This window comes from Equus przewalskii, chromosome 15 (assembly GCF_037783145.1).
Source record: "Equus przewalskii isolate Varuska chromosome 15, EquPr2, whole genome shotgun sequence".
NCBI lineage: Eukaryota > Metazoa > Chordata > Mammalia > Perissodactyla > Equidae > Equus > Equus przewalskii.
This window is the reverse complement of record NC_091845.1, coordinates 45,072,855-45,097,433: the sequence shown is the minus strand read 5'-3', so window position 1 is coordinate 45,097,433 and position 24,579 is coordinate 45,072,855. Positions and strand designations below refer to the sequence as shown.

Below are 24,579 nucleotides of genomic sequence, written 5' to 3'. Positions count from 1 at the left end.
GAGACCTTGAGGTCCAGGTCAAAACACTCAGCCCCCTGCCTCTGCAGCAGCATCCTGGACAGTGTGTGAGAAGAATCACATCCTGGGGATTTGGGGCCTCAGTGCCGTCTGAATGTCCCTGGGTGGGGGCTCAGGGGCTCGTGGGCTCAGGTGACTGGGAGGGGATGCCTCCCCAGACACGGTGAGGCTGGTTTCTTGGGCCTTCCCCTGCAGCAGTGACCCGGGACCATAGACTGCATCTGGTCATGGGGACGAAGAGGTCCCCCCACCCCAGCTCAGTGTCCTCAGTGCCGAGTGACAGAGAACAGGCAGCTCTTGAAAAGACTAATATTTACTCTTCAAATGGGAGCTGGCACAAGCTGTTTCCTGCGATTGGAGTCTGGCTTGCCCTGTGGGACGGACACAACAGGAGGCACTCTGGGAGATACGCAGATGTCCCTCGGACATCAGCACGCAGGACAAGACAATGTCTTAGAGACAGGGACAGCGAGTTCCAAGGTCCCATCCAACACATCTCATCTCTGCTTGTACACCTTCACGGTGAGCACTCACTACCTCCCCGAGCCCTGTTGGCCAGCTCTGTGAGAAAGTTCATCCCCATGTTGGCCCTGTGTTCCCTGCCCCTGGCCTTTGCTCTGATCCCTGGGGCCTCAGAAAATGTGCCTAAAACAAGCCCTCTGGGCAATGGTGGTCCTGGTCACCTTTGACCCTCCCGCCCCCATCCCCTGTGGTTTCACTTCCCCAGGCTCACACTGTCACCTCTGGGGCCAGAACAGCCTATTTCTGGGGTGGGAGGAAGGCCTTGCCTTGGCGGCACCTCTGTCCCCCTACAGCTGTGTTCCTTGTCCCTGTGAGAGCCCGTCAGCTGAATGCCTCATGTGGGAAAGAGTCTCCGCCAGGAAACTACTGGTCAGAGCCTGAATCTGGGAAGGAGAGAGTCCCGGGTGGCCAGAGCCAGCTCCCACCCACCTGCTTTCCCCATGGAGTTTCCTCCTCTCTGCTTTCTCCTCCCCCCCTCCGGCATGGGTTCCAGAAGCCCTCCATGGCCATTTCAGCCCCTTGCCTCAGCATCAGTGCCCAACCCTCTCGCCCACTGGGGAAGCCCTGGAGGCTCAGACACTCTGGCAGCATGGGGGGCTTTAGAGGCCCCCAGAGGGAGACCTTCTCAGCCTCATCGAGTCCAGTCAGGGCTGGGCACACCACGGCCAGATCTCCAGGGGCAATGCAGGGCCCCTGGTTCTCCCAGGGCGCTCAGACCTGACTGCTAACTCTGGCAAATCCTCTTTTTTTTTAATTCCTTATGATCTCTATACCTAACTCCCAGTCTCCTGGCCCCTTGCAGGCAACCATTCAAATGTATTTAACACGTATCTTCTTTTTAATATATTGTTACAAAATAGTTTATCATTTTGTGTGCATATATTTGTAATCATATAAATTGTTATTTTTCACTCAGTTCTATGGAAGATCCATCCATGCTGCTACATTACATGTAAATCTGGTACTTCTGCCTGCTGCATGGTGCTCCATGCGAGCCTGCACACTCTATCCACGACAGACACACAGATTGCTTTCTGCCAACACAAATAATGCTTCAGTAAACACTTATCTTCATACATGTCACCTTAAGCAGCTGTGTAAGAATTTCCCAGGGACATAGAACCAGGAGTCAAGCGTCTGCATCATGAGGTGTGTACACCCTAAATTTGGGTAGGTCGCTGTGTTAGTTTGCTGGGGCCACCCTAACAAAGTACCGCAGACTGGGTGGATGAAAGAAGAGAAATTTATTTTCTCACATTTCTGGAGGCTGGAAGTCAGAGATCAAGGTGTCGGCAGAGTTGGTTTCTTCCGAAGCCTCTCTCCTCGGCTTGCAGACGGCCACTTCCCTGTGCTTTCCCAGTCTTCTCTCTCTACATGTCTGTGTCCTAATCCCTTCTTATAAGGACATCAGCTATATTGGACTGAGCCCACCCATATGACCTCGTTTTACCTCTTTAGGGACCCCATCTCCAAATGTAGTCACATTCTGAGATACTGGGGGTTAGGACTTCAACATATGGATTTGGGGAGGACACACTTCAGCTCATAACATAGCCTTGCTCTTCAGACTGGCTGTACACAAAGTCCTATATGCCCACACTCCCTCCACCACTAGGTGCCATCTAGCTTTCTAAGTTTTGCCAAACTAATAGGCATAACGTAATATTTTAGTGTTGTTTTAATATATATTTCTCTAGATTTTAAACATCTTCACATGCTTATTAGCTTTGGGGGTTTTCTTTTCTGCAAACTGCTCATTTTTCTATTGAGGTTGTGGTCTTTCTTGCTGATTTACAGGAACTGCTTGTACATTAATCCTTCATTGGTTTCAGACATTGTAATATCTTCTCCCAGTCTTTTACCTTTGCCCATGAAATCTTTACTTGTGTGTAATCGAATTCATCAATCACTTTGCCTTAAGGTTGTGCCAGTGACATTTTTATTTAAGAAGCACTTTTCTATCCCAGGATACAAAGATACACTCCTTCATGTTCTTTGATGAACTTTATAGGTTTTGCCTTGCATATCCGATGCAGTGACGTCTTATAGCTGATTTAGCAGAGCCAGGTAGCATCTTCCCAGCAGATGCAGTCTCTTTCTCTTTGAGCCTCATTGTGACCTCCACTGGCACTGCTCAAGGATGCTTGGCAGCTGTCAGGCAGCACTTCTGCTACCTGGCCCCATCAAGGGGTAGAGCTCAAGAAAAAGGAAAGCGATTCATCAGCCTGAGCTGGCACCCAGCCCTCCTGGCACAGAAAGGGCACCCCTCATGGGCCAAGATCCCCCTTTATTCTTTGTGGGTGCTGCCAAGTGGTAGACAGCACCTAGTTCCCAGTCCAGTGGACAGAGGTCTAGGCTACATTGTCACTGGCTCCATAGGACAGGCCTCAAGTTCCCCACCTGAGCAACAAGAGGTTTGAACCACATGACATCTAAAGGCTCTTGCCAACTCCCAAATCCCAGAACTCAACAACTCAGGTGTTTATTTTGGAGGTCTTTGCCCTCCTCCAAAAGATTTTCACTCAGGACAGATGGTGGAGAGAAGCTTGGAGCGTGCACTCCTCAACGTGCTTAGAGTGTGGTCAGGAGAGGCTGGTGCATTTGTTTCCTTTCTGGGAATTTTATCAGCTGCTACAGGAACCATCTCAACAAAAGGGCGCAGTCCCCTGGGCTGGGAACCTGACAATGTGGCTGGCAGCTGCGCCTCCTGGTGGCCATTGCATGACAGCGCTGGTCCTAGGAGCCGAAAACTTCCTCACCCTGAGTATAGACAGGAGCCCAGAGCAGGGAAAGTGCCTGCCTAGGGGCATACAGCCTGGCTAGGGGTAGAAGCTGCACAGAAGGCAGCCCTCCCAGACCCCAAGATGGCGCTGCAACTGCTATTTTGGTTTTTCCAAGGTCTTTCCTCGACCCCTGATTGCATTCCAGTGTCTGGGGATTAGTGCTGAAGACTATTGGAGCCCTGTTGACCTTTTTGGACAAGGGGACCTGAATTTCAATCCACCCACACCCCCTACTCCATTATGCCAGGCCCATATTACACCATCTCAGAAAATGGACCCATAACAGAATTTTCACACAAATACAAACACACAAGTTAATAAGCACCTTAGATTTATTCTCCTCACACTGCTGAAGCCACCTCATTCAATTTATATATACATAGTATATAAATGGCTATACAACATTCTTTACATACATTAACACAAGTTTAGGCTTTACTACTGTGTGAAAGTTTATTAAAACGTACCCATCATTTACTCAAAATAGATCTTTGTTATTACATGAAACAGTAAGACGCTTGTATAACACAGACAGCAAGCATTCAGAATGAATACATGAGGGAAATGGTTTTGCCCTGGCTAAAGCAGCCTCAATCTTTTATGCTCTTAGCAGAAAAGTCCATTAAACAAAATAGAATCCTGTGGATCAAGTCATATGAATAATTCATTAAATATCACTTCTGAAGCAACCCCTGAATGTTACAAGGGTTAAAGAAGGTCATATGTACCAAGCATAGGTTAGAGGAACAGAATGGATTTGGTTTTACCCTAAATAAAAGGCGCCTGTGGGTAACTGCTCTGCCATGGGTACACACAGGCAGATGTTTCCATATCCGGCCATTCCCAGATTTTACTGACAAGCCCTTTTCCACAGGTTCCCTGCCAAAGACGTTTCCCCAGCAACAGAAGTTTGACATCACTGCTCCCAGATGGGAGAATCAGAGCTCTCCTCATTTAGGTCAGGGAGGCACTGCGAGGTTTGGTCCAACCAGCAAAATGGGCCTTGCCGGTCCTGGAGGACCCAACACCAACGGTACCAGGGGCTCTGTGCCGGGAAGGCAGGAGGCAGGTCCAGGGGAAGAAGGGAGGCCACTATCTTTCTGGGGTGAAAGAATGAGGCCATTTACGCTGCAGCATCGTAAAATGCCCTCTTTTGTAAAGGCCAGATGACATGGCTGTGCTGTGCTGCCTGAAGCATACAGAAAACCCTCCACAGACTGGGTGAACTCCAAGCCTTTCTCCTCCTGCACATGAACACGGGATTCATCCAGTATTCCCCTCCAATTCCACTCTTATCCTCACGACAGCATGCCAGGGGAGCAGGTTGATGTCATCACCATTTCGCAGATGAGAACACTGGTGCTGACGGGCAGTGACTTGTTCACTGTGGCGCAGGACCAAGAGGAAGAGCCGAGGCGATCTCCAGGCCTTCTGGCCAGCTGACCGCTGCGCTCCCTCCCTTGCCTCACCTCCCAAGCGTGCATCCACTCTCTTCCTCCACCATTACTAACACACCGTGCACAGGTAAAGCGTGCCTGTACCTGGGCAGGATTCCATGTAGGAATATTTGGACTGTGAGCAATGTCAGAGCAGGGGTTTGCCACGTACATCTGGTCACCATAAACACTGCCATCCCTGCCGGTCCTCACCTGCGCTGCACCGTGCAAGCAGCAGGTTGTCCTAGGGCTACCTGTCCTGCATGTTACAAGGAGCGGTCGACTCCTTGAGGGAACAGCAAACGGCAGCCCTGGATGAAGATGTAGAATGCAGCCCCCACAGGCCCAGGGGCAGCTGCTGTCTTCCAGCAGACAGAGCGCCCCCAGCCCTGCTCCCCACCTATCCCCTGCTTCCCACACCCCAAACAGCCAGCCTTACTGGCTGTTGTCTTCGATTCTGAGCAGTGCCAACCATCGAAGTGCTACTCCCCCGCTCTGAGCCCCGACCCCCAGGTGTGTGCTGGAGCTCCTAGGGGTTGCACAGGGGAGGGGATGGGCCTCAGTGCAAGCTGCTCCCTCTCTGAAGCTCCTGTATCCATCCTATCGATTACAATTAAAGGGGGCTTTCCCATCCCTCTAGAGATCCCCAACTTCAGCCTCTGTCCTCAGGACTAGAGTGCGTGGGGCAGAGTTGGAAAGAGGCAGGGGAGACCTGGAGAACGGAGGCACCTAGGAAAAGAACCATGAGCTCAAGGTGAGGTCGATAGAAATGATGATTAAATGTCTTAACTTCAGCTCTCCTCCCAACACCCATTTCCTCACTCCTTAAAGAACTTTAAAATGTTGGGTCTTGATTCACAGATAACAGGGATGCAAGACTGAAAAACAAAACTGGGAGCCTGTGGTCACATTCCTCCCACTGCGGGCAGTGAGGCCTCTAGTACCAAGAGGGAATATCACCCCAAATATACCCCAAGTGTCTCCACCAAAGAAAAAAACCCAGAAATGATCCTCGTCACAGTAAGGCTAGCCTGGGGGAAAGAAAATCAGTCTCTGTGTTTCCTTCACTAGCATACTTGGAGAAGGCGAAACCCTGCACTGAGCCCCATTCCCGCCCGGACGCAGCAGATGGGACATAACACACTCTGAGGCTCAAGATCTTGAAGCATCTGATACCAGAAGGCACTTTTAAGGTTTTGTTGTCAATGTTATTTCATCTATTCCTGTGATCTGTCCCTGTGAGGTCTGTTGGGCAGGTAATATTTAACCACTGGGAAACACAGGATCTAGAACAGCCCTGAGTCTGTGGTGGCGTGAGGATAACTCCTGCAGTGAGCAGCCAGCTTTCTGGCGTCAAGGATGACATAGGGTGCTACAACACACCGGGCCTGAACCAAGTCAAGCCTGAGCCTGGGATTTCCCTTGGATGAAATCTCCAGAACTTCTTTCCTATCATTAGTATCTTCCTCCAGTGAGCAGAGACTTCTTTTAGCTGGATTTCAGTTAAACAATATTTATGTGGACCTTATCGGTACTGTTTGTCTAGAACATCTTTTTCCTTTTGTTTGCAAAAGTAAATCTCAAATCCATGGAGATGTTAATTGATTAAGACCACATTTAACCAGGTGTGGATAACATCTCCACCAGTGCAGGAAGCATTCACCAGGAGGGACTTCTCTTCAAGAATTGTTCTCTACTACTCACCGACTGCAGACCCCAGGCTCAGATCCCCAGAGCATCTGGGGTACAGGGCTACACAGCAACGCCAATAACACATGGGCTCGAAAAGAAAACAATACATCTGTAAGCTGTTCTTACCAACTTTTAAAGCCTTTTTTTTGTGTGTGCTTCTAACATAACAGGATTTCTCTCCCGTTCTTGGCTTCCCAAGGTATCTTACCATCTCTTCAAACTTATCTCCCAGAAAGCCTGAAAATTCACCTGCCGGGTGTGCAGAAAATTACGCAGATGCAAAACTGATGGAGAGACAATTTGAAGTTTACATCTGAGGATGCTGCCAATATAACTTTCATATCCACATATTTTGTTTGATTAAAAATAGAAAATTCTATTATAAGAAAATAAAATTACCATGGCAACATTTTCCCAGCACAGTTCCCAGTCACATCGATTTGTTTTTTTTAAAGTGTTACCAAGGTGGCTCAGGCACAACACACAGCCAGGAATCACCAAGTACAACTGAGTCCCCAAAACATTCTTGCTTTCCCCATTATTCAATAACTCTTGCAATGACTTTCAACTTTTAACAACTATCAAAACAGGATTTTTTTAATTTACCAAGACCACATAATTGAACCCAAAGTATTCCATGCAATTGTGGTTGAGCTATTCAGACTCCAGACTTCTATTAAGAACATTGCAAAGGGGCAAACTCCTCCAATGGCTTCCTGAATGGTACAGGACAACCCAGGCTGAAATTTTGGGACACCAAGGGATCTTATTCTTATTCAGATCCACATTTTGGAAAACTATGATTAGTCAATATTTTGACAATGAGAGAAAGAAAAGTAACTTTTCAGAGCAGAGGGTTAATTATATTTTTATAAAGCTTTAAAAAAGTTAATAGCTATTTAACTCTTGTTCATAACAAATGAGGCCCTTGCTCTAATTAAGACGACCGAGAAAGGTGTAGAGGAGTAATTAATTTGTGAGGTCCTCTGGGAACGAGTACCCAGGGTCAGGTATTCATCATCATTAAAATGACAGGCACTCAGCTGCCACATACAGGCTGATGACAGGAGCTTCTCTCACCTGCGTCTGCAAAGTGCCACTGTGTGAATCCCTGTGATTCACCTACTCCAGTTTGTGGCCCACTGCAAGAAATTCTAAAATCCTCATGTCTGCTTATGCTTCTAAGCTTATGATCTAGTAGCATTGGTTACTCAATTAATTTCTTAAATATTCAGATATACCCTGCAAATAAATACAAACATTTCTGTACCCACACAATCCCACCACCATAAAAGGTTATATGCAAATTAAATAAACTCAGCTTTCTTAACCATTTTCTCAGCTTAAGTTTGTCCTTATCCTAAATGAAGCTAAGTTCAATTTATATCCAAAATATATTTGAATATTCTAAAGGTATCATATTGGACCTAAGTTATCAAAAAATGTAAACAAAATTTATCTAGTATTTATGAACCATATTTTTAAATTTTTAATTCATCCTGTGTTGACCTTCTAAAAAAAAAACTAACCAAGTCACATTTAGACTGAAAAGCTGATCTGGATTTTAAAGTGGTTCCTCAGACACAACTGCCAATGACTAAAACTAGTGCTATTGAACCTAGTGGTTTATTGCATCATTCACCCTAAAAGACCAAAATAATTCCATTCTGGTTTTCCAGTAACACTCCTTCCAAATGAGGCCCCAGATTCTGCCAACCTAAGTAAACGAGCTGAATTGGAGACTCTGCAGTGACGCTCAGCATAAAACCAGGACTGGGTAGCAAGCAACCTCATGCCTTCAGCTGCACCTGTTAAAAATCCCCAGTTCTCATTAATCAGTTCTTTTGGTTCAAGGGAACTTCAAGGATGGAAACTTGAGGTCAAGTTGAGAAGTAAACAGGGAAGCACAGATGACCCTCAGAAGAAAATCACAGGATCCATTCATGTCACGACGTTCACACTCCACAGTCAGACTGCTTCTCCTGAAGCTGCCTTGTCAGTATCTGATAGGAAGACAGAAAAGCCACTCCTATGTGGAAAAGGATTTGCCAGAGGTTCCTCAGCCCATGCAGGTACATATTGCCCAGGCAAATAAAGAGCAGCATCAGCACCACCTTCACAGTCCTCGCTGGACTGTAGAACAGGTACAAATAACACTGAAACGACAGCATAAGAGGAAGTCCAATCAGAGATAACAAAATGGCCACAACGTCAGATGCAATGTTCACTTCTTGCACCTGCCCTGCCCAGTGTCATTTCACACACATTAGCTTATTAAACTGAATTCATTACAATGAAGCTTGGATTCACTGGATAAGTTGCTATTAATCATTGGATGAGAGTAGAGATTTGGAAACGTGGAAGAGATGTCACAGGAGGAATTAGAACATGGCACTCTTGAAAGAATTTAAGAAATATAGACAGAAATGCCCAGGCTGAGGACTGTAGAGAAACAAGAGATGCGGATAAGGGGCAGACAGCCAGGCCAGGATACCCTAACCAGATTGCCTGGCCTCCAAATGTCTTTTTTCCCTTAAGGGGAGTCATGACAGGTGAGGAAGATGGTGAGAGAAGCTGTGCTTTTACTATTTTAGTTTTTCCTGAGTTACCACTACATAGGGGACCACTATTCCCTAGACATCCTCCTTATTCTGTCTTCAAAAGCATCTGAGATGGGAAAAGCTCTCACAGCAGAGAGCGTGGTACAGCAGGGAGGGTGGTACACAGAAAAGAGGCCGTTCTTGTTCTGCGAAAGGTGGAAATAGCTTTTTGGTTCAATAGTAAAAAAAAAAAAAAAAAGCACATTCTCAAAACACAGAGCAATCCAACAAAGGCTCCAGCTACAGGGGAAGGAGAGTGCTCCTCACTGAAAGAGCTATCCATCGGAGAAAGAAGGCAGTTGATGGGACAAAGGTGAAACTGCAGGATCCCTGCAGCCCTGAAACATAGGCTCCAGGAAACGCCCACTGGCAACACCCAAGGTTTTGGAGATTTGTTTTCTAAAAAATGAGTGCATTTTCAATCTTGCATTGAAAATTTCTTTTGCACGATTATGTAATTCTTAAAAATAGACCATTCGAGAATGTATGTGGAAAAGAGAGGAAGTGCCCTAAGAACAGAAATTTTAATTTAAAAAAAGAAGCTTAAGCATGCAGAGAAAGTACTAAAATCCTAGCCCACGTGGAGGATGAAGAAAGAGAATTAGCGTCAGGTTTTTACTAGAATTAACCCTGCCCATAGGGGATTCAAAAGCTCTTTTTTACTCCATCCTTTAAGTATGCAGCTTATTTGAAAATAACTAAATAATAATCAATGCCCTCTAGTTAATGTTATAATTTTTGTTTCATTTCCTGAGGACAGATTTGAGTCAGTTTTAATTACCATTAAAAAAAAAATTTTTTTTACCTAGTCCTGCATTTTAAAAGACACATATCCCGAGACGGTACTTCTGCAGAAGGACATTTCCGTACCTGGACTGCCCTGACAATAAGCACGAGGCAAGACCCTGCTCACATCAATCCTCATAGCATGTCATACCCCGCTTTTTGGGAGTCAAGTCCGAATTCCTGGTTTCTGTTCTGCCGTTGTTCAAAGCCCTGTGGCCTGGGGGCAAGTGGCTTTCCTTTACTGAGCCCAAAGTTCTTTCTGTGTAAAACGAGAGGATGCAGCAGGACAAGTCTAGGGACCTCCCACTAAGGGCTTGGTATTGTCCACGCTTTGAACCAAAGCGTTGGTTCAAAAATAAGATCTAGAAACTTGTCAATAGAAGCAGAACAAAATAAGGCCATGGGTTTAACCTACTCATCAAAATAGGAACATTTCACCCACCTGAAAAATGCAGGCTATAAAAGGAATAAAAAAAGCCAGAATATTTCCAATTTCCTCGTGGGCAACCTAAAACAAACATGAGGAAAACAAGAAAAGGAATACTTAGATGAAAACACCATGACATGAAGCACTTGATTCCTCATTCGGTCTGGTTTGGTCAGCAGTACACAATCCCTGGCTGAGTGAGACACAAGTCCCTGTTTATGTACCAGATCAGGGGTGGACACAACCGTTTTCAATGGCCTGGACATGCCATGTGCACTCCTCTCCCTGTGTATCCATGCTAAGCCCTCAACCTGGAATGCCCCCACCAACCCTGCCACTTCTCAAAATTCTACTCAGCAGTCAACACTAAGCTTTCCTTAATTCCTCCCACCTCCAGGTATGGCTACCTCCTTAGGGATGTCACCACACTCCGCTTTCTGCTCCCAAAGCAGGGACTATGTCTTAACCATCTTGTTGGCCAGGCACCTGTTCCAGTGCATAGAGACACTTGGTAAGTATCTGGTTCTGAGAAATCCTAAACAACAAGAGTGGGAACCACACCACACAGTGGCCACAGACAGGCTGTGGTAACAAGTGGTCACCCTCTTACAGCACAGGCCTGCTGCCATTCTCCAAACAGGCTAGTCTATGTTAGTCTCCTGAGATTCAACAGCAGCCATGCTTCAGACTGTAGCCATCACACACACGGGGGTGAGCATTATGGCTCTATTTTTAAAAATAACATCCATCTGTTTATGCTCATAATGGTTCTACACTTGTTAAAAGTGTTTGAAATACTTAAAAACTAAAATATTTAAAAAGCATTGAAATAATTGCTTTGAGATGAGCAGGCTGGTAAATCAACTTCCTAGTGATACAACTTTTTGACAAAGACACAGGGACAGTGGCATCTGCATGATATAAATCAGACCATGAGACAACTTTCCCAGGGAAAAAAACAGCCTGAACCTTCAAGTCTGAGAATCTAATTTTTGCCCTGGGTGAGCAATCCAGTCCCTGGAGGGACTCCTGGGGTCCCAAGGGTCGTGGGTGGTCTGACGTCCTTGCAGCAACTTGTCTGTTTCTCACCAATATCCCAGCTGGCCCCTCTGGCTTCTTAGGACAACAGATATAAAAGACCAAGTTTTATATTTGTTCAACTTACTACAAAGAATAAAATTAGAAATAAAAATTTTATTTAAATTTTTTAAATTTTAGAGCTTTAGTGCATAATAACCTTATAAACAAAATATATTCCCATCAGTTTCTTCTATCATGTGTCCTTCCACTTAAACTGTAAAGAAAAGGTCACCTGTAAAGAATGTTCTGCGAGGTGAATTCCACGAATGAGATTCAGAGCAGCACACATGATGTTGAGAACAAGGGAGAGGACACCCAGGGCCGTCACAGGTTCCATTCGGAAATTAGGAGCTTCACAATGAAAATAACAAACACAAGGGTCTAGTGAAAATCATTTCTATATGAAATAAAAATAAACAAAGACATTAACTAGATCTCCACTAATGAGAGGTTCATTATGCTAAACACACAATTTTAAGCATATTAATTTAAAAAGCAGCTGTAGTTAGAGGAGAAAAGGGCAAAAAATGAAGGACAGGATGGATCTGGGAATCCAAGGGAGAGGCACGCCTCTGAGCAAGCACAGGTTTTTCAAGTGCTTAATTTCCTTTCTGTTTAAAGTGGTGGTTCTCAGTCAGGAGTGATAGGGCCCCTCCACGGATATTTGGCAATGTCTAGAGATGTTTTGGGCTGCTACAACTGGGACAGGGTGCTCCTGGCTTCTAGTGGGTAGAGCCCATGAATGCTTCTAAAAATCCTACAATGCACAAGACAGGTCCCACAACAAAGAATTATCCAGTACAAAATGTCAATGGGACTTAGGCTGAAAAATCATGAGTTAAAGCAATTTATAGCTTTATTTGTAAATTGGTTGTCAAATTCTGAAAGCATTTCTATTATACACCTCAACCTTCAGCTTGTAAAACGCTCCACTCTTTCTCTGACAAGGACAATATTAAGTATCACGTGTGCTTCTAGAGTAATTCACAGTAAATGCAATTTTTTAAGTTATAAAATAACTGAGAAGAGGAGGGAAACATTGATTATTTAAGCTGCAAGCTGTTTCTGGGACTCTCATTAGAACAAATGATCATTCTCTCTTTAAAGATAACTACTGAAATTGATTCTGGTTCACACAATTAAATGGTAATACTACCCATTCTTTTGCTATGCTCTTTTTAAATCATCCTCTCCTGTCCTTACATTTCACATACACACACATGCGCACACACAAATATCTAGCTGCAACCAACTGAAGCCTACTGTTAGTGTGTTAGTGTTTCCACCGAGTAATTCAAAGCTCCTGTTAGAACAGAACATGCTACCTGTAAAGATTCTAGCCTCAGGACAATAGGGTGAGTCAAACCACAGTAAAATGTCCTAGAAAGATAGGCAAGTTGACACTTTCTGGATTTGCTTCTCTCGTCTAAGAGGTTAAAACACAAAACATATATTAAAAAGTTACCCCATCTTCAGATATGGCAAAGGAGAAGCTTGTGGTTCAACTACCCAGTCTTCCTTCCACAAAAATTAAACTCATTCCCAATATAAATTACAAAATTTATTGAGTGGCATGGGAGCCAATCCAGGAATTTATTGGTTGAAACAGATTAAATCAAAACACAAAGTTTAAGCCAAAAACTTGAACATTTTTAATACATCACTTTTAAAATTCAAGCAATGAGTTTAGTATAAAAGTTAAAATAATTAGACTGTTATAGTGTAGACAGCTCTATCTTTCAGAAAAGGTTTCAGCTCTGACACCACTACAGAATTCTTAGAATGTAAATATCCACTTCAATTAAAAATTGATTTAATTGTGTGTAATTGCAGACAAGGAACGCAAAAAGTCACGCTTCATTACGTGCTAGGCATTGAGTGGCTAATGGTGTTAATGCAAGACTAAGTCATGGAAGGCAGGGCACTGTGATCATGTTCATTAACACCTCATTCTTCAGATAACGACTCCACAGGATAAGGAAATCCACAGGGATAGAGGGATGTCCCCAGGTCTCACGAGAACCAAACAGTGAGAGCACTAGAAGCCCTGGCTCTGGCCCCTGCCCATTTTCATCCTCATAGCCCTCCCCTCCATCCATCAAGGAGGGCAAGGGTTTCTCAACAAATGGAGATATGCAATGTTTCACTGTGATAAGATGAGGTAAGGATTCATTGTCAAAGGAAAACAAATTATATTAGAGATTTATAGGAGGTAGAGAGAGAGAATATATAATCTGTACAGTTCAATAAATTACTTCCAGCAAAAGAGAATGAAATCTCCTTTACAACATTTAAACTTGTAGACTTCACCGTGGTTAAGAAAACAACCCGCTAAGGGACTCTTCTCCTGAATGTCATCTCCCCTCAGATCAACTCACAATAGTCAAGTTTTTTCTAACTGCCACCTGGAAACAAGATCAGTCCATATTTTTCCCCACATACTTTATACACCCCTTCTAACCACCTTCCTTCCTAGTAAACACCTTCCTAGTAAAAAAAATCAGTGTCCATTTGAAATATGTAACATCACCTCATCAACGTCAGAAAACAGCAGGCCACGTACCAGGCTCCAAGTGCATCTGTGTGTGACCATTCATCACTCCATTTGCCACATCTGTGTCCTCCAGAGTGAGAACCACCGGAGGCTGGAAGTCGAGCTCCTCCTGAATTTTTTGTAAGCTGCTCTCCATCTGAGTGGAATTTACGTAGTTAAAATGCCACTTCGCTTTCTGAATGATGCTGTCTGCAAAAAGAGAGCAAACCAAGGCGAGCATTTTCATCACAAAGGATGTGATAATATGTACAAAATGAAGTTTACGTTTCTAAGCAAGCTAATAAGTCAACCAGATTCTGAAGAGTGTCAAGACATACACAGAAGTCAAATAATTACTACATATCGTTACTAGTCTCATCAATCTCTTCAAAACAGGATAATTAAAATGTGATAGCCTGTCTACAGAGAAGGCAAAGATGCCTTCCAGAACCTCAGTGAGGAGGGAGTCAGGGGACAGGGGCTTGAGCCTTAGCTCAGCCACTACTGATAATACAATCCTGGACAACTCACAGAATATTTATAAGCTTGAAAAATAGGGATATTTATTCTTGACCTGATTATCTTAAGAAAAGGTGTGTGAGAAAAAATTACAAATGAATGTGAAAATGTTGTACAAACTAGGATTATACATTTGAAAGGTACTGGTTTTACTTCTTTCATTTGTTAGCATTAATTCATTATCAAGTTCTAATAAGCGTGTGAAGTGACGTTTCATACATATCGGCAAAGCAAAATCCCGTATAATTCTAACATCAGTGCGCTTTTACTCATATTCTACGCTCAGTCAATCATGAGCAAACTCAATGCTAGGGAAGGCTCTCCTGTCAGATCAAGCACACCGCCTTACAAGGAAGGAACACGCAGAGAGGAGGGCAGAGACGAACACAGGCCCACCAGCTGCAAATCACGGACAGCCCAGGGAGGCACAGCTGTGATCTGCTGGGGACACCATGCCCTCTTTGTAGGAAAAAGTGCGGCTGAGAGCAGCAGTTGGACAAGGGCCTCCCAGGGAGACTCAGGGGCAGAACTCAGATACACACAACTCTCTCTGTCAGGTCTACCAGGCTGCGGCCTGCATACCAGGGAGATCCCCAGCACCTTTGACTGACATCAAAAGAGGGTGCTGGCCCATCTCTGATGAGCTGGTCAGTAGACCACACAAGGGAATGTGAGGGCTGTGGCAGGAATTGCCAGAAAGCATAAGTGGCAACACTTCCAGGGGCTGGCCCTGCACCTGACCTTTAGCACCAAATGCTGCCAGCCCCTTGTTCAAGAGCATCACAGAGACAGTGGCTATTTACATAGAGACCACCGAGCGTCCCAGCTCCCACCTCTACTCCCGTTCTCCCAAGAGCTCGAAATGACTTGAATCACGCCTGACTAAAACAGTGCATTCACTATAATTATCATGCTGGGCCAAAGCCCCCAAGCCTCTACAAGCCCTCTCTGGCAGCTTCTAGAAAAGCATCCTCTTCCAGAGCAGCACTGTGCAAACCTCTGAATGAAGGACCAGCTTTTTCTTATTTCCAAACTGTTGCTGACTGATACAGTAAACAAATGTACAATGTGATACAGCACAATAAACAATACTGCAGGAATGTCAAATTACCAGGAGAACTTCTCATCACTTCTCACTTTCTGTACTTACCTCCTGATGGAGGAACAAGCTCGCATACCACCCTGTGAGTAGCACTGCTCTAGAGCAGGGGTCGGCAAAATTTTCTTCAAGTGCCAGAGAGTAAATATTTCAGGCTGACAGGCCCCATATGGTCTCTGTCACAACCACTCAGCTCTGCTGGTGAAGAGCAAAAGCAGCCACACAACTCGTGAAAGAATCAGCATGGCTGTGTTCCACTTTATTTACAAAAACAGGCGGCAGGCCCTTGGGCCGCAGTTTGCTAACCCCTGCTTGAGGGCTGCGGTGAAGGATCTACAAAGGCTTCACCGTTCCTCCACCCTCCCTCAGCTCTGGAGAGGTGAAAAGCCAGAGGGTGAAACCTCGAAGCTTTCCAGACCACTTCAATTGCTGTGAAATCTCATGGTACAAGGCTGTTCCCCGGTGACATGTTATTGCACCTCCAATGGTCTTCCCTGATGGTCAAAGCCAAATCTAAACTGTAAATTCTACACATACAATGACCGTAAAAGAGAACAATAAATACAAAAGAGGGTTACAAACCAAATTCAAGAAAGGCATATGGCCTGGAGGCCAGGCCGATGCAGGTGATGTCATAGGAAGCTGTGAATTCCCACCACAAGGTCTCCAGAAAGCAGAAGGCCATGGCTGCTGGACACTGGCGGGAACAGATAGCCATGCAGGCCACATCCCCCAAGGAAGAAAAACTGAAACAAAAGGGTGACATCTACATTACCAGGGAACAAACCTGTCTATTCCCATTCCACACCCAGACACACCTTGCCTCACCTCTGTACCTGCTTGGCCTTGAACAGTCCTGGAGCTGTTTGTTGCATATATATTGTCTCTTCGGCTAGACCTACCTGGGACTGTGCATTTCTTATACTTGCTCTAAAATGTATAGCAGTATTTGCCACTAACAGTGTGTGATCACTCTTACTTATTCATGCATGAGGGATGCATGTTCCATTAGGGGGAAGCAGCCTCAAGCTTCTCTGCATCTATTGAGGAAAACGTTTTTCTTCTTTAATCTACATCAATATATTTTCTAACGTTAAATCATCCTGGCATCCCGAAATAAAACCTCCTTGGTTGTGAGTTTCTATATATTCATGTACATGCGACTGCTGGATTTAGTTTGCTAATGTTTTATTTAGTACTTTTGTGGCTATGCAAAGGAAGACTGGCCTATAACTTTCCTTTCTTGTACTGTCTTCATCCGGTTGTGGTAGTTACTGGTTGAGTAGTTACGGTAGTAACCGTAGTTACTCTGGTCTCATAAAATAAATGCAGGGTTTTCTTCTTTTTCTGCTCCTTTTCAGACTATCATGCTATCATTTTAAGTCCTGGGCACTTTCGTTCTCCTGTCTGTGGTGTCTACTGACTCCCACTCATTGTGGAGTATCTCCTCTAGTGTTTTGTCATTTTTTTGCTGAGAGCTCACCACTGTGGAGCTTCTTTTTTTCTCAGTAAGAATCCCTGAAGGCCTGAGTTGTGGCATACTTCTTCCAGAGTGGTCCTGCATCTGCTTTGGCCAGCTACTCCAGGAGTGTCATCAGTCTGGAACCAATACTGATACCTGAACAGTGGCTTGGGAATTCCTAGACTATAGGGAGTACAAACCCAAACTCCAACCCTACACGAGGCACAGGGCAGGGTGTCAATTTCTTAGATAAGATTTTATTTTTCCTTCCCATCCAAAGTCAAGTAGAGATGAGTTACCCCTCTATTCGTGGACAGACTATTTCTCACCTATCATCATTCCACTAGGGGTGAGGCCTGACAAGAATCCTTCCTTTATATGGGTCTTGTTCCGACACCTCACCCTACCTAAGTCCAAAGGCCTCTCCCTTCAAGCCCTGGGTTTACTATGATTGATGACCCAGGAGCGTCAGTGTCGGCTCACACACTTACTACCTGATATTCTGTTCCCCCTTCATTTCTGGCACCTTGCAATTTCTTTCTTTCAAGCTCAGCAACACATTTCAAATCATTTTTTATATATTTACCCATATTTCTGGGTGTTTCTGGCAAGAGGGTTTCTAGGTTATATTGATCTACCATCTTTTTGTAATTAGAAGTTTCTATATAAAAACTTTTACAATTTTTTTAAAAGGGCAAATAAAATAAAATAATGACTTCCTCCTTATATAAGGAATTTCCCAGAAGGCTCCAAAGGATGGGCCTCCTCTAGGATGGGGGTGTTTCTATTTGAAAGAGGATCCCTATTTGTGGCTTGAACTGTGTCCTCTAGAAAGATCTCCCAGTACCTGTGAATATGACCTTGTTTGGAAACCGTCTTTGCAGATGTAATTGAGAAAAAGTGAGGTCAGAATGGATCAGGGTGGGCCTTCATCCACGACTGATGTGAAATTTGGTCACAGAGCAGAGAGAAAAAGGCCATGGAACCAAGGAGCAGAGACTGGAGTAATGCTTCTACAAGCCATGGAATGACAAGGACTGTCGGCACCCACCAGAAGGTAGTAGAGAGGCACGGGAAGGATCCTTCCTCAGAGCCCCAGAGGGAGCATGGCCCTACGACACCTTGACTTCAGACTTCTGGCCTTCAGAAATGGGAGAGAAAAAACTTCTGCTGTCTTAGGGCAGCCTGTGGTAATTTGCTATGGGAGCCCTAGAAAAATAATTCAACAACTTAATGATAAGGTAAGCTATGGTACTGATCACCTGTAAGAAAAAAAAGCCTCAGTTTCCTCTGTGAAAATAATGGTGAATATTTAATTCAAAATACAAATGAGTAGAACATTTTATATTCCACTTTTCAAAAAAAATACTGAAGCACCCCGACTTTCATTTGAAGTCACAGACTTTTTCTTTCTTTACAGAGAAAAGATTCCCTATTTGAGGCACAGCACACGGTTTGCATAGAGGTTTAGATAATCACAGCATAACAAGCAGGGGTCATCATGGAAGGTGGTTTCAAGCACCCAGAAAAAGGAGTGGCAGGTTGGGCAGATGCAACTCAGTTTCCGCTCCTGAGCACAAACAGCCCACACCACAGGGTGACAGCTCCATGTGCCTGCCATCTGGCACCCCCTTCAGGCCATGTCCCTTCTTGCCTGACAACCACACCGAGTTGTGGAGTCAGGCCCGGTCTTGTCCTTTTGTTTTTCTGATTCTGAGACTGAATTCCCCTGAAACGACCCCACCTTATCAGGTCAACTAAAAATTTACTGTTCAAGGGGGAGGAAAAGGGACTGGGTAAGTGAAGGCCTAATTACCAGAACGCAATGATATAAAATCTCTAACAAGCCATTGTGATATTTCAAAACCTGCCTTGCCCCTGATCCCTCCCGTAGCATGGCTTCTTGCTCTAGGCCCTAGAAGAAGAAACAATAGAACACAGGAGGAGCGGACCGTGGTGCCTGGTTGCCTGCATTCAAATCCTGGCTCTACCACTTGCTAACAGTACAACCTTGGGTAAGTCGCTTAACCTCAGCTTGCTCTTCTGTATAACAGGTAGGACACTATTATCTACGTCCTAAGCCACAGAAAGCACTTAGAATAGTACCTGGCATACAGCAAACACTCAGTAATATTAGCTATTCTTACTGTGATTATTGTAACCACTTGATGCCTACTTCCTTTTTCCCCACTGTCTTACATTCAGTTAAATATTCCTCTTGTTCCCTCATTAGACCTTAAGTTCCTTAAGAAGAGGGACCTACTTGTGCTCATTTTTTACTCCTTTGCTCCTGTCACATAAAAATTTTTTTAAAAAGTAAAAAAATTTAAAAAGCAAAAACTAAAGGCAAGAACTATGTCTTTTTTTTTTAATTTTCTTAGCTTTCTCACTCTCATTCTTTTGCTTCCCCCAAATTTCAATCTAGCATCTTCTCCCTCCTCACCTTTTTTCCACCTCTGCATTTAATGCAAAAAACACTACCAAACTAAAGGCAAGAAAATTGGTAGAACCAGGGTCTGCCAATGCTCACAGGCACAGCACTAACAGAAAGGCAGGGGCTGGAGCAGCAATGCTTGAGGCCCCATGAATTCTACCTTCGTAAATACCCACAACCTCAGACGTCTGAGATCAGATCTGCCTTTTTGTTTGTTTTGGTTTTGTTTGTTTGTGAGGAAGATTAGCCCTGAGCTAACATCTGCCACCAATTCTCCTCTTTTTGCTGAGGAAGACTGGCCCTGAGCTAAAGTCCATGCCCACCCTCCTCTACTTTATATGTGTGACACCTGCCACAGCATGGCTGGGTAAGCAGTGCATAGGTCTGCACCCAGGATCTGAATCAGCGAACCTCGGCCCACCAAAGGGGAACGTGTGAACTTAACCACTGTACCACTGGGCCAGCCGTAGGTCAGATCTGCTTTTAACACACAGTGTGATCAGCATAATGCTACCTCGATATATAGTTAAAAGTAACCCAAATTTAGCCAATGTTCTGGCAAAGTGAACATGCTTGCTTACTGTATATTGAAGTCACGTCCTTCTGCAGAACCTCGGCCTGGATACTGAGCCAGTCGCAAGGCTAAAGTCTTGAGCCGTCTCCTGCATTCCAGAAAATCTTGGGTGTGGTAAAAGTCAGTGGATGCTGAGAGAGGCAGTCCATCCCTTACCCTTACCACACAGGCAAAAAGGATCATGGACATGGTCCGCAAGAGAAGTCATGAGGACACCTGAGGAAAGCAAGGTCACCTTGTTACTGGGGGCCTGATGATGGTGCCAGAGACACCCTTGCCCTCAAAACGTCCACTCTGGGTTGTTTCACCTTCAACCTCACTATAATTGCAAATGTTGTTTTTATTATTATTTCCCTGCCCTCTACTGCCATGTCACTCCCAATTCTCTTCCCTTTATTATCCTCTCTAACTCTCTCTTCTTCATTCATAATCCTTCTTTTCCTTCTCTCTGATGAATCTCTCACTTTTCAAAATTAAACCAACTGGGATGAGACAGAAAGGAATAGAGAAGTAAGGAAGTAGGACCAGAAGGCCTCAGGAGCAACAGCAATGACAGTTGGTAGCAGGATACAGGTAGCAAGATGGGCAAAAAAAGGGACAGGAAGCGCCTGACACTGAAGCAGGAAGGAAGGGGTCCAGTGACCTGTGCATTTCAGGTCACCCAAGGAGGTAGGTGCTGAGCAGTTTAGTCGCCATATCCTCACCTGCAGTAGAGAGATTCTGAGCACCTAACCTAAAGCTGGTGGCAAGGACAGCAGAAGGCTAAAATGGAACTGAGATATTTTAGTACGTCCTCCTGAATTGCTACAAATGCTTGATACGGAGCCAGTCTTCAAAATGATGATTGAGCTTCTACAGATGGCCAAAGGAAGTCATTTAGCAAATTATATTACAGTAAGATACTAAATATTTGGCCATGATATGTAAGCACTATTAAGAAACAAAAGGAAACAGATTCTGAGCCTTCCTGGTGCCTTTGGCAAATTAGAACAAGGTGCTTCTGAGGGTAGAAATGGCCCTGGACCAGTTCTGGTGGCAGAGCCTGGCTGGGTTTTAGCCGCATCTGTTAACTCTGCAGGTGTTTGTACAAGCATAACCTACACATCTGCATGTGGCAGCCCTGCAACCAGGGATGAGTGAGGCGGCTCTTACAGCTTCAGTGGGTCCTCCCATGTGCCCACACACCCTGTTTCACAGATCCTGTCTGTCAGGTCTTCCGTTTGAGAGGATGTTAACAGGGACGTACACTGGTGGACTCTTCTTCCAAAGAACTCTAGGGATATAACCCTATTAGGTATCTCAGTTCCTGTGGGTGGTCGGAAAGGGGAGCCCCCAGGATGCACACCATGCTCTTCACCTCTGTGCCTCTGTGTATTCTTCACCTAGGTCTGGATTCTTCTGATATCCCCATATCCAAATCCACATCAAAGACTGTCTTAAACTCACCCTTTCCATGAAACCTTCCCCCTTCTCTAAATTCCCAGAGAACCTACCTCTTTGTTCTCTATTTTACTGATTTATCATTTCACAACCTAAGTGTAAGTTCTAACAATAAAGACCATCTCTGGAATGGATGAATGGATGAATGTTTATTCCCATTTTACACATGTAGAAATTGTAGTAGTATAAAAACCCAGAGAAGGCAAAAAGAAAAATTAGTCTACCAGCCAACAGACCCTATACAGTCCATTTGTTCCAACTCCCCACATTTTCCATTACGGAGCAAAAATGTGAAAAGCCCCAGGAAAGATACATCCACACACAAAACTGCTAAGCTCCCAGCACCATTGGCAGGGCCAGGCCAACTGCCAGAAGGCCTTGTGGACTGCATATACCCCAGCTGACTGGCCAATGCTGAGACCTCTAGCACCAAAAAAAGCATCAGAGGATAGGTATATGGAGGGTAGTTGCATTATCTTATATACTTTCATGAATGTTTGAAATATTTAACTTAGAAATAATTTTTTTTTTAACTATAGGGCACAAAGCCCTGATAAAGATAAGGGAAGACTACAAGATCAACTTGATACCAGGGCTTACAGTCTAAACAAGAACTTCAACTTCCATGGTATCTTGATAACAGTGTTATTGTCAGTGAAGGAAGTTATAGCCATCTGCAATGCACATAGAGAAGTTTTTAAGAACACTGGTAATAAAGGTGTTTCTAAGAAGGCCACTTGAGGGGCTGGCCCCGTGGCCGAGTGGTTAAGTTCGCGAGCTCCGCTGCAGGCAGCCCAGTGTCTCGTTGGTTCGAATCCTGGGCACGGACATGGCACTGCTCATCAAACCACGCTGAGGCAGCGTCCCACATGCCACAACTAGAAGGACCCACAACAAAGAATATACAACTATGTACCAGGGGGCTTTGGGGAGAAAAAGGAAAAAAATAAAATCTTTAAAAAAAGAAAAAATTATAAGAAGGCCACTTGATAAAAAAAAAAAAAAGAAAAGAACTTCAACAAGAGCCCTAAACCGAGATATAAAGACACTGAGCCCCCCACGTCCCATCCCCCCACAAAAAACAACGAATCAATGAGATACCAAGAGAGATAGAGACAGGACAGAAACACTCCCAAGGCAAAATAAGAAAGATACTTTTTAGAGGCCTGAGTAAATTGTACGCTCTTCTAAGGGAAAGCAATATGCCTTTATTCCAGTCAACTCCCAAATACCCTCTCTAGTGCTGTCTTTATAGAGCATCTCCTATGTGCCAGGCACCATATTTAACCAGTAAAAACGGAAAAACTGACCTTTCCAAGTGACAGAATCATAAGAACCAGTTCTACCACTCTCTAAAGGACCCAAAAATTCCCTCCAGGCTGTCTATTTCATCCCTTTTACCCTTTTAGTGATCAAACTTGCTTCTCCTCAAACAATAACATGCAAGATATAAACTGTTTTTCAGTTTTATCAAGTTCCTAACACTGCAAACCAGTGAAACCCACATCCATTTTTTAAAATATTTAAAACTGTTTACAGTGCTTAAATGAAGGTGACACTGTGATATTAACTGCTACCTGTGTGTGAGTATATGTGAGTAGGTCAGGGTACAGATGGTAACTGCCCCAGGGGTGGCGGTATTTTACAAGCTGCTGTGGAAGAGTCCAAGAACAGACACAATGCCTGCAAGATTTTTTTCCTTTGTGAAAATGCACTTTGTATTCCAAAAGATGAAAAAAAACTGATACAAATAGGGAGAGGCTCATCTTTGTGTTCTTCACAGTGCCTGGTAAGGGCTTTGAATACTGGAGGGATCTGATGTTGGTGAATTCAGGTTATGGGCTATAATGAAACAGTCTGTACTCGAATAAGAGATCTGACCACTGCTCAGAGAAGAATGAACTGAGGACTTCTGCTTCTGAAAGTTGGAAAACCAACTCCCACTAAATACAACTAAAACCCATGGACATTATAATTAAAACATAACGAGATTCCAAAAGGTGGAAAGAAGAAGGCAGACTGGCTAGAGACCTTGGGACCTGAAGAATGACACAGCTGTGGGTTCACTTGGTTTTCTTTTCCCCTCATATATCCCAGTCTTGATGCTGGAGAAGCTGGCAATCCAGAAACACCAATGGGAGTAAACTGAAAAAAAAAAAGCCCCCAAAACAACAACAAAGAGGCTGCTCTCTTGAGCCAAAGAACCAGGAAAGGTGCAGCCTAGCAAAACAGAAAACTTTTAGAAAAAACATTCTACTCCAGGCAAACACCACAGAAAACACTACAACCATCATATAGCTACAAGCAAAGGCCAAATGAAGAGCCTAGACTTCTATTCTTGCCTGGTGGTAATGAGGTGGTGCCCCAGCTCCCCACCCTGCCAGGGTAGTGTCAGAGAAGACCAACTAGGAAGCTACAGGCAGCAATAAGCCAACCTCTCCCACTGTGTCACTGGAGAGACAGGATTCCCATTCCTGCCCAGCAACAATGAACAGCCCTCTCCCTTCAGGGAGTCAAAAGAAACCAAATGGAGAAGGTGGACTTTTACTCCCATCTGGCAGTAATGAGATAGTACCCTCACTTCTCCTGCTAGCACAGTGTCAACAAAAGCCAACTAAAACAGAAGATTTAAATAATATCTAGAGTGTCATAACATAAGGCCCAAAATGTCCAGGCTTCAAGAGAAAATCACTGGTCATATTAAGAACCAGGAAAATCTCAACATGAATAAGAAGAGACAATCAACTGACGCCAATATCAAGATGACACAGATGATAGAATTATCTGACAGACTTTAAAGCAGGCATCATAAAAATGTTTCAATGAGCAATTATAAACACACTTGAAACAAATGAAAAGTAAAAAGTCTCAGCAAAGAAAGAGAAGATATAAAGAACCAAATGGAAGTTTTAGAATTAAAAAAATACAATAACTGAAGTAAAAAACTCAACAAATGAGCTCAACAGTAAAATGGAGGGGACAGAAAAATGAATCAATGAACATGAAGACAGATCACAGAAATTACCTAATTTGAACAATCAGAGAAACTAGATTGAGAAATATCATACAGAGTCTCAGGGATTGTGGCTAATAACAAATGCTCTAACATTCATGTCACTGGAGTCCTGGAGGAGAGAAGAAAGTGGGCAGGACTGAAAAAGTATTCAAAGAAAC

The 24,579-nt window shown here is 44.2% G+C and overlaps 1 protein-coding gene across 3 annotated transcripts in view; it reads right to left on the bottom strand.

The window, feature by feature from the left end:
• Window positions 1-3,637: 3,637 nt before the first annotated feature.
• SEC22C (SEC22 homolog C, vesicle trafficking protein) overlaps window positions 3,638-24,579 on the bottom strand; it is a 49,007-nt gene continuing 28,065 nt past the window's right edge. For all 3 annotated transcript variants that reach the window (XM_070575757.1, XM_008532753.2, XM_070575756.1), the window contains exons 2-7: window positions 19,973-20,181; window positions 16,078-16,241; window positions 13,908-14,087; window positions 11,577-11,695; window positions 10,280-10,345; window positions 3,638-8,607 (exon numbers count right to left, since the gene is read on the bottom strand). In XM_070575757.1, the coding sequence (XP_070431858.1) occupies window positions 8,407-8,607; window positions 10,280-10,345; window positions 11,577-11,695; window positions 13,908-14,087; window positions 16,078-16,241; window positions 19,973-20,154 (912 nt within the window). In that variant the 5' untranslated portion in view covers window positions 20,155-20,181 and the 3' untranslated portion in view covers window positions 3,638-8,406. The remainder of the gene's footprint in view (window positions 8,608-10,279; window positions 10,346-11,576; window positions 11,696-13,907; window positions 14,088-16,077; window positions 16,242-19,972; window positions 20,182-24,579) is intronic.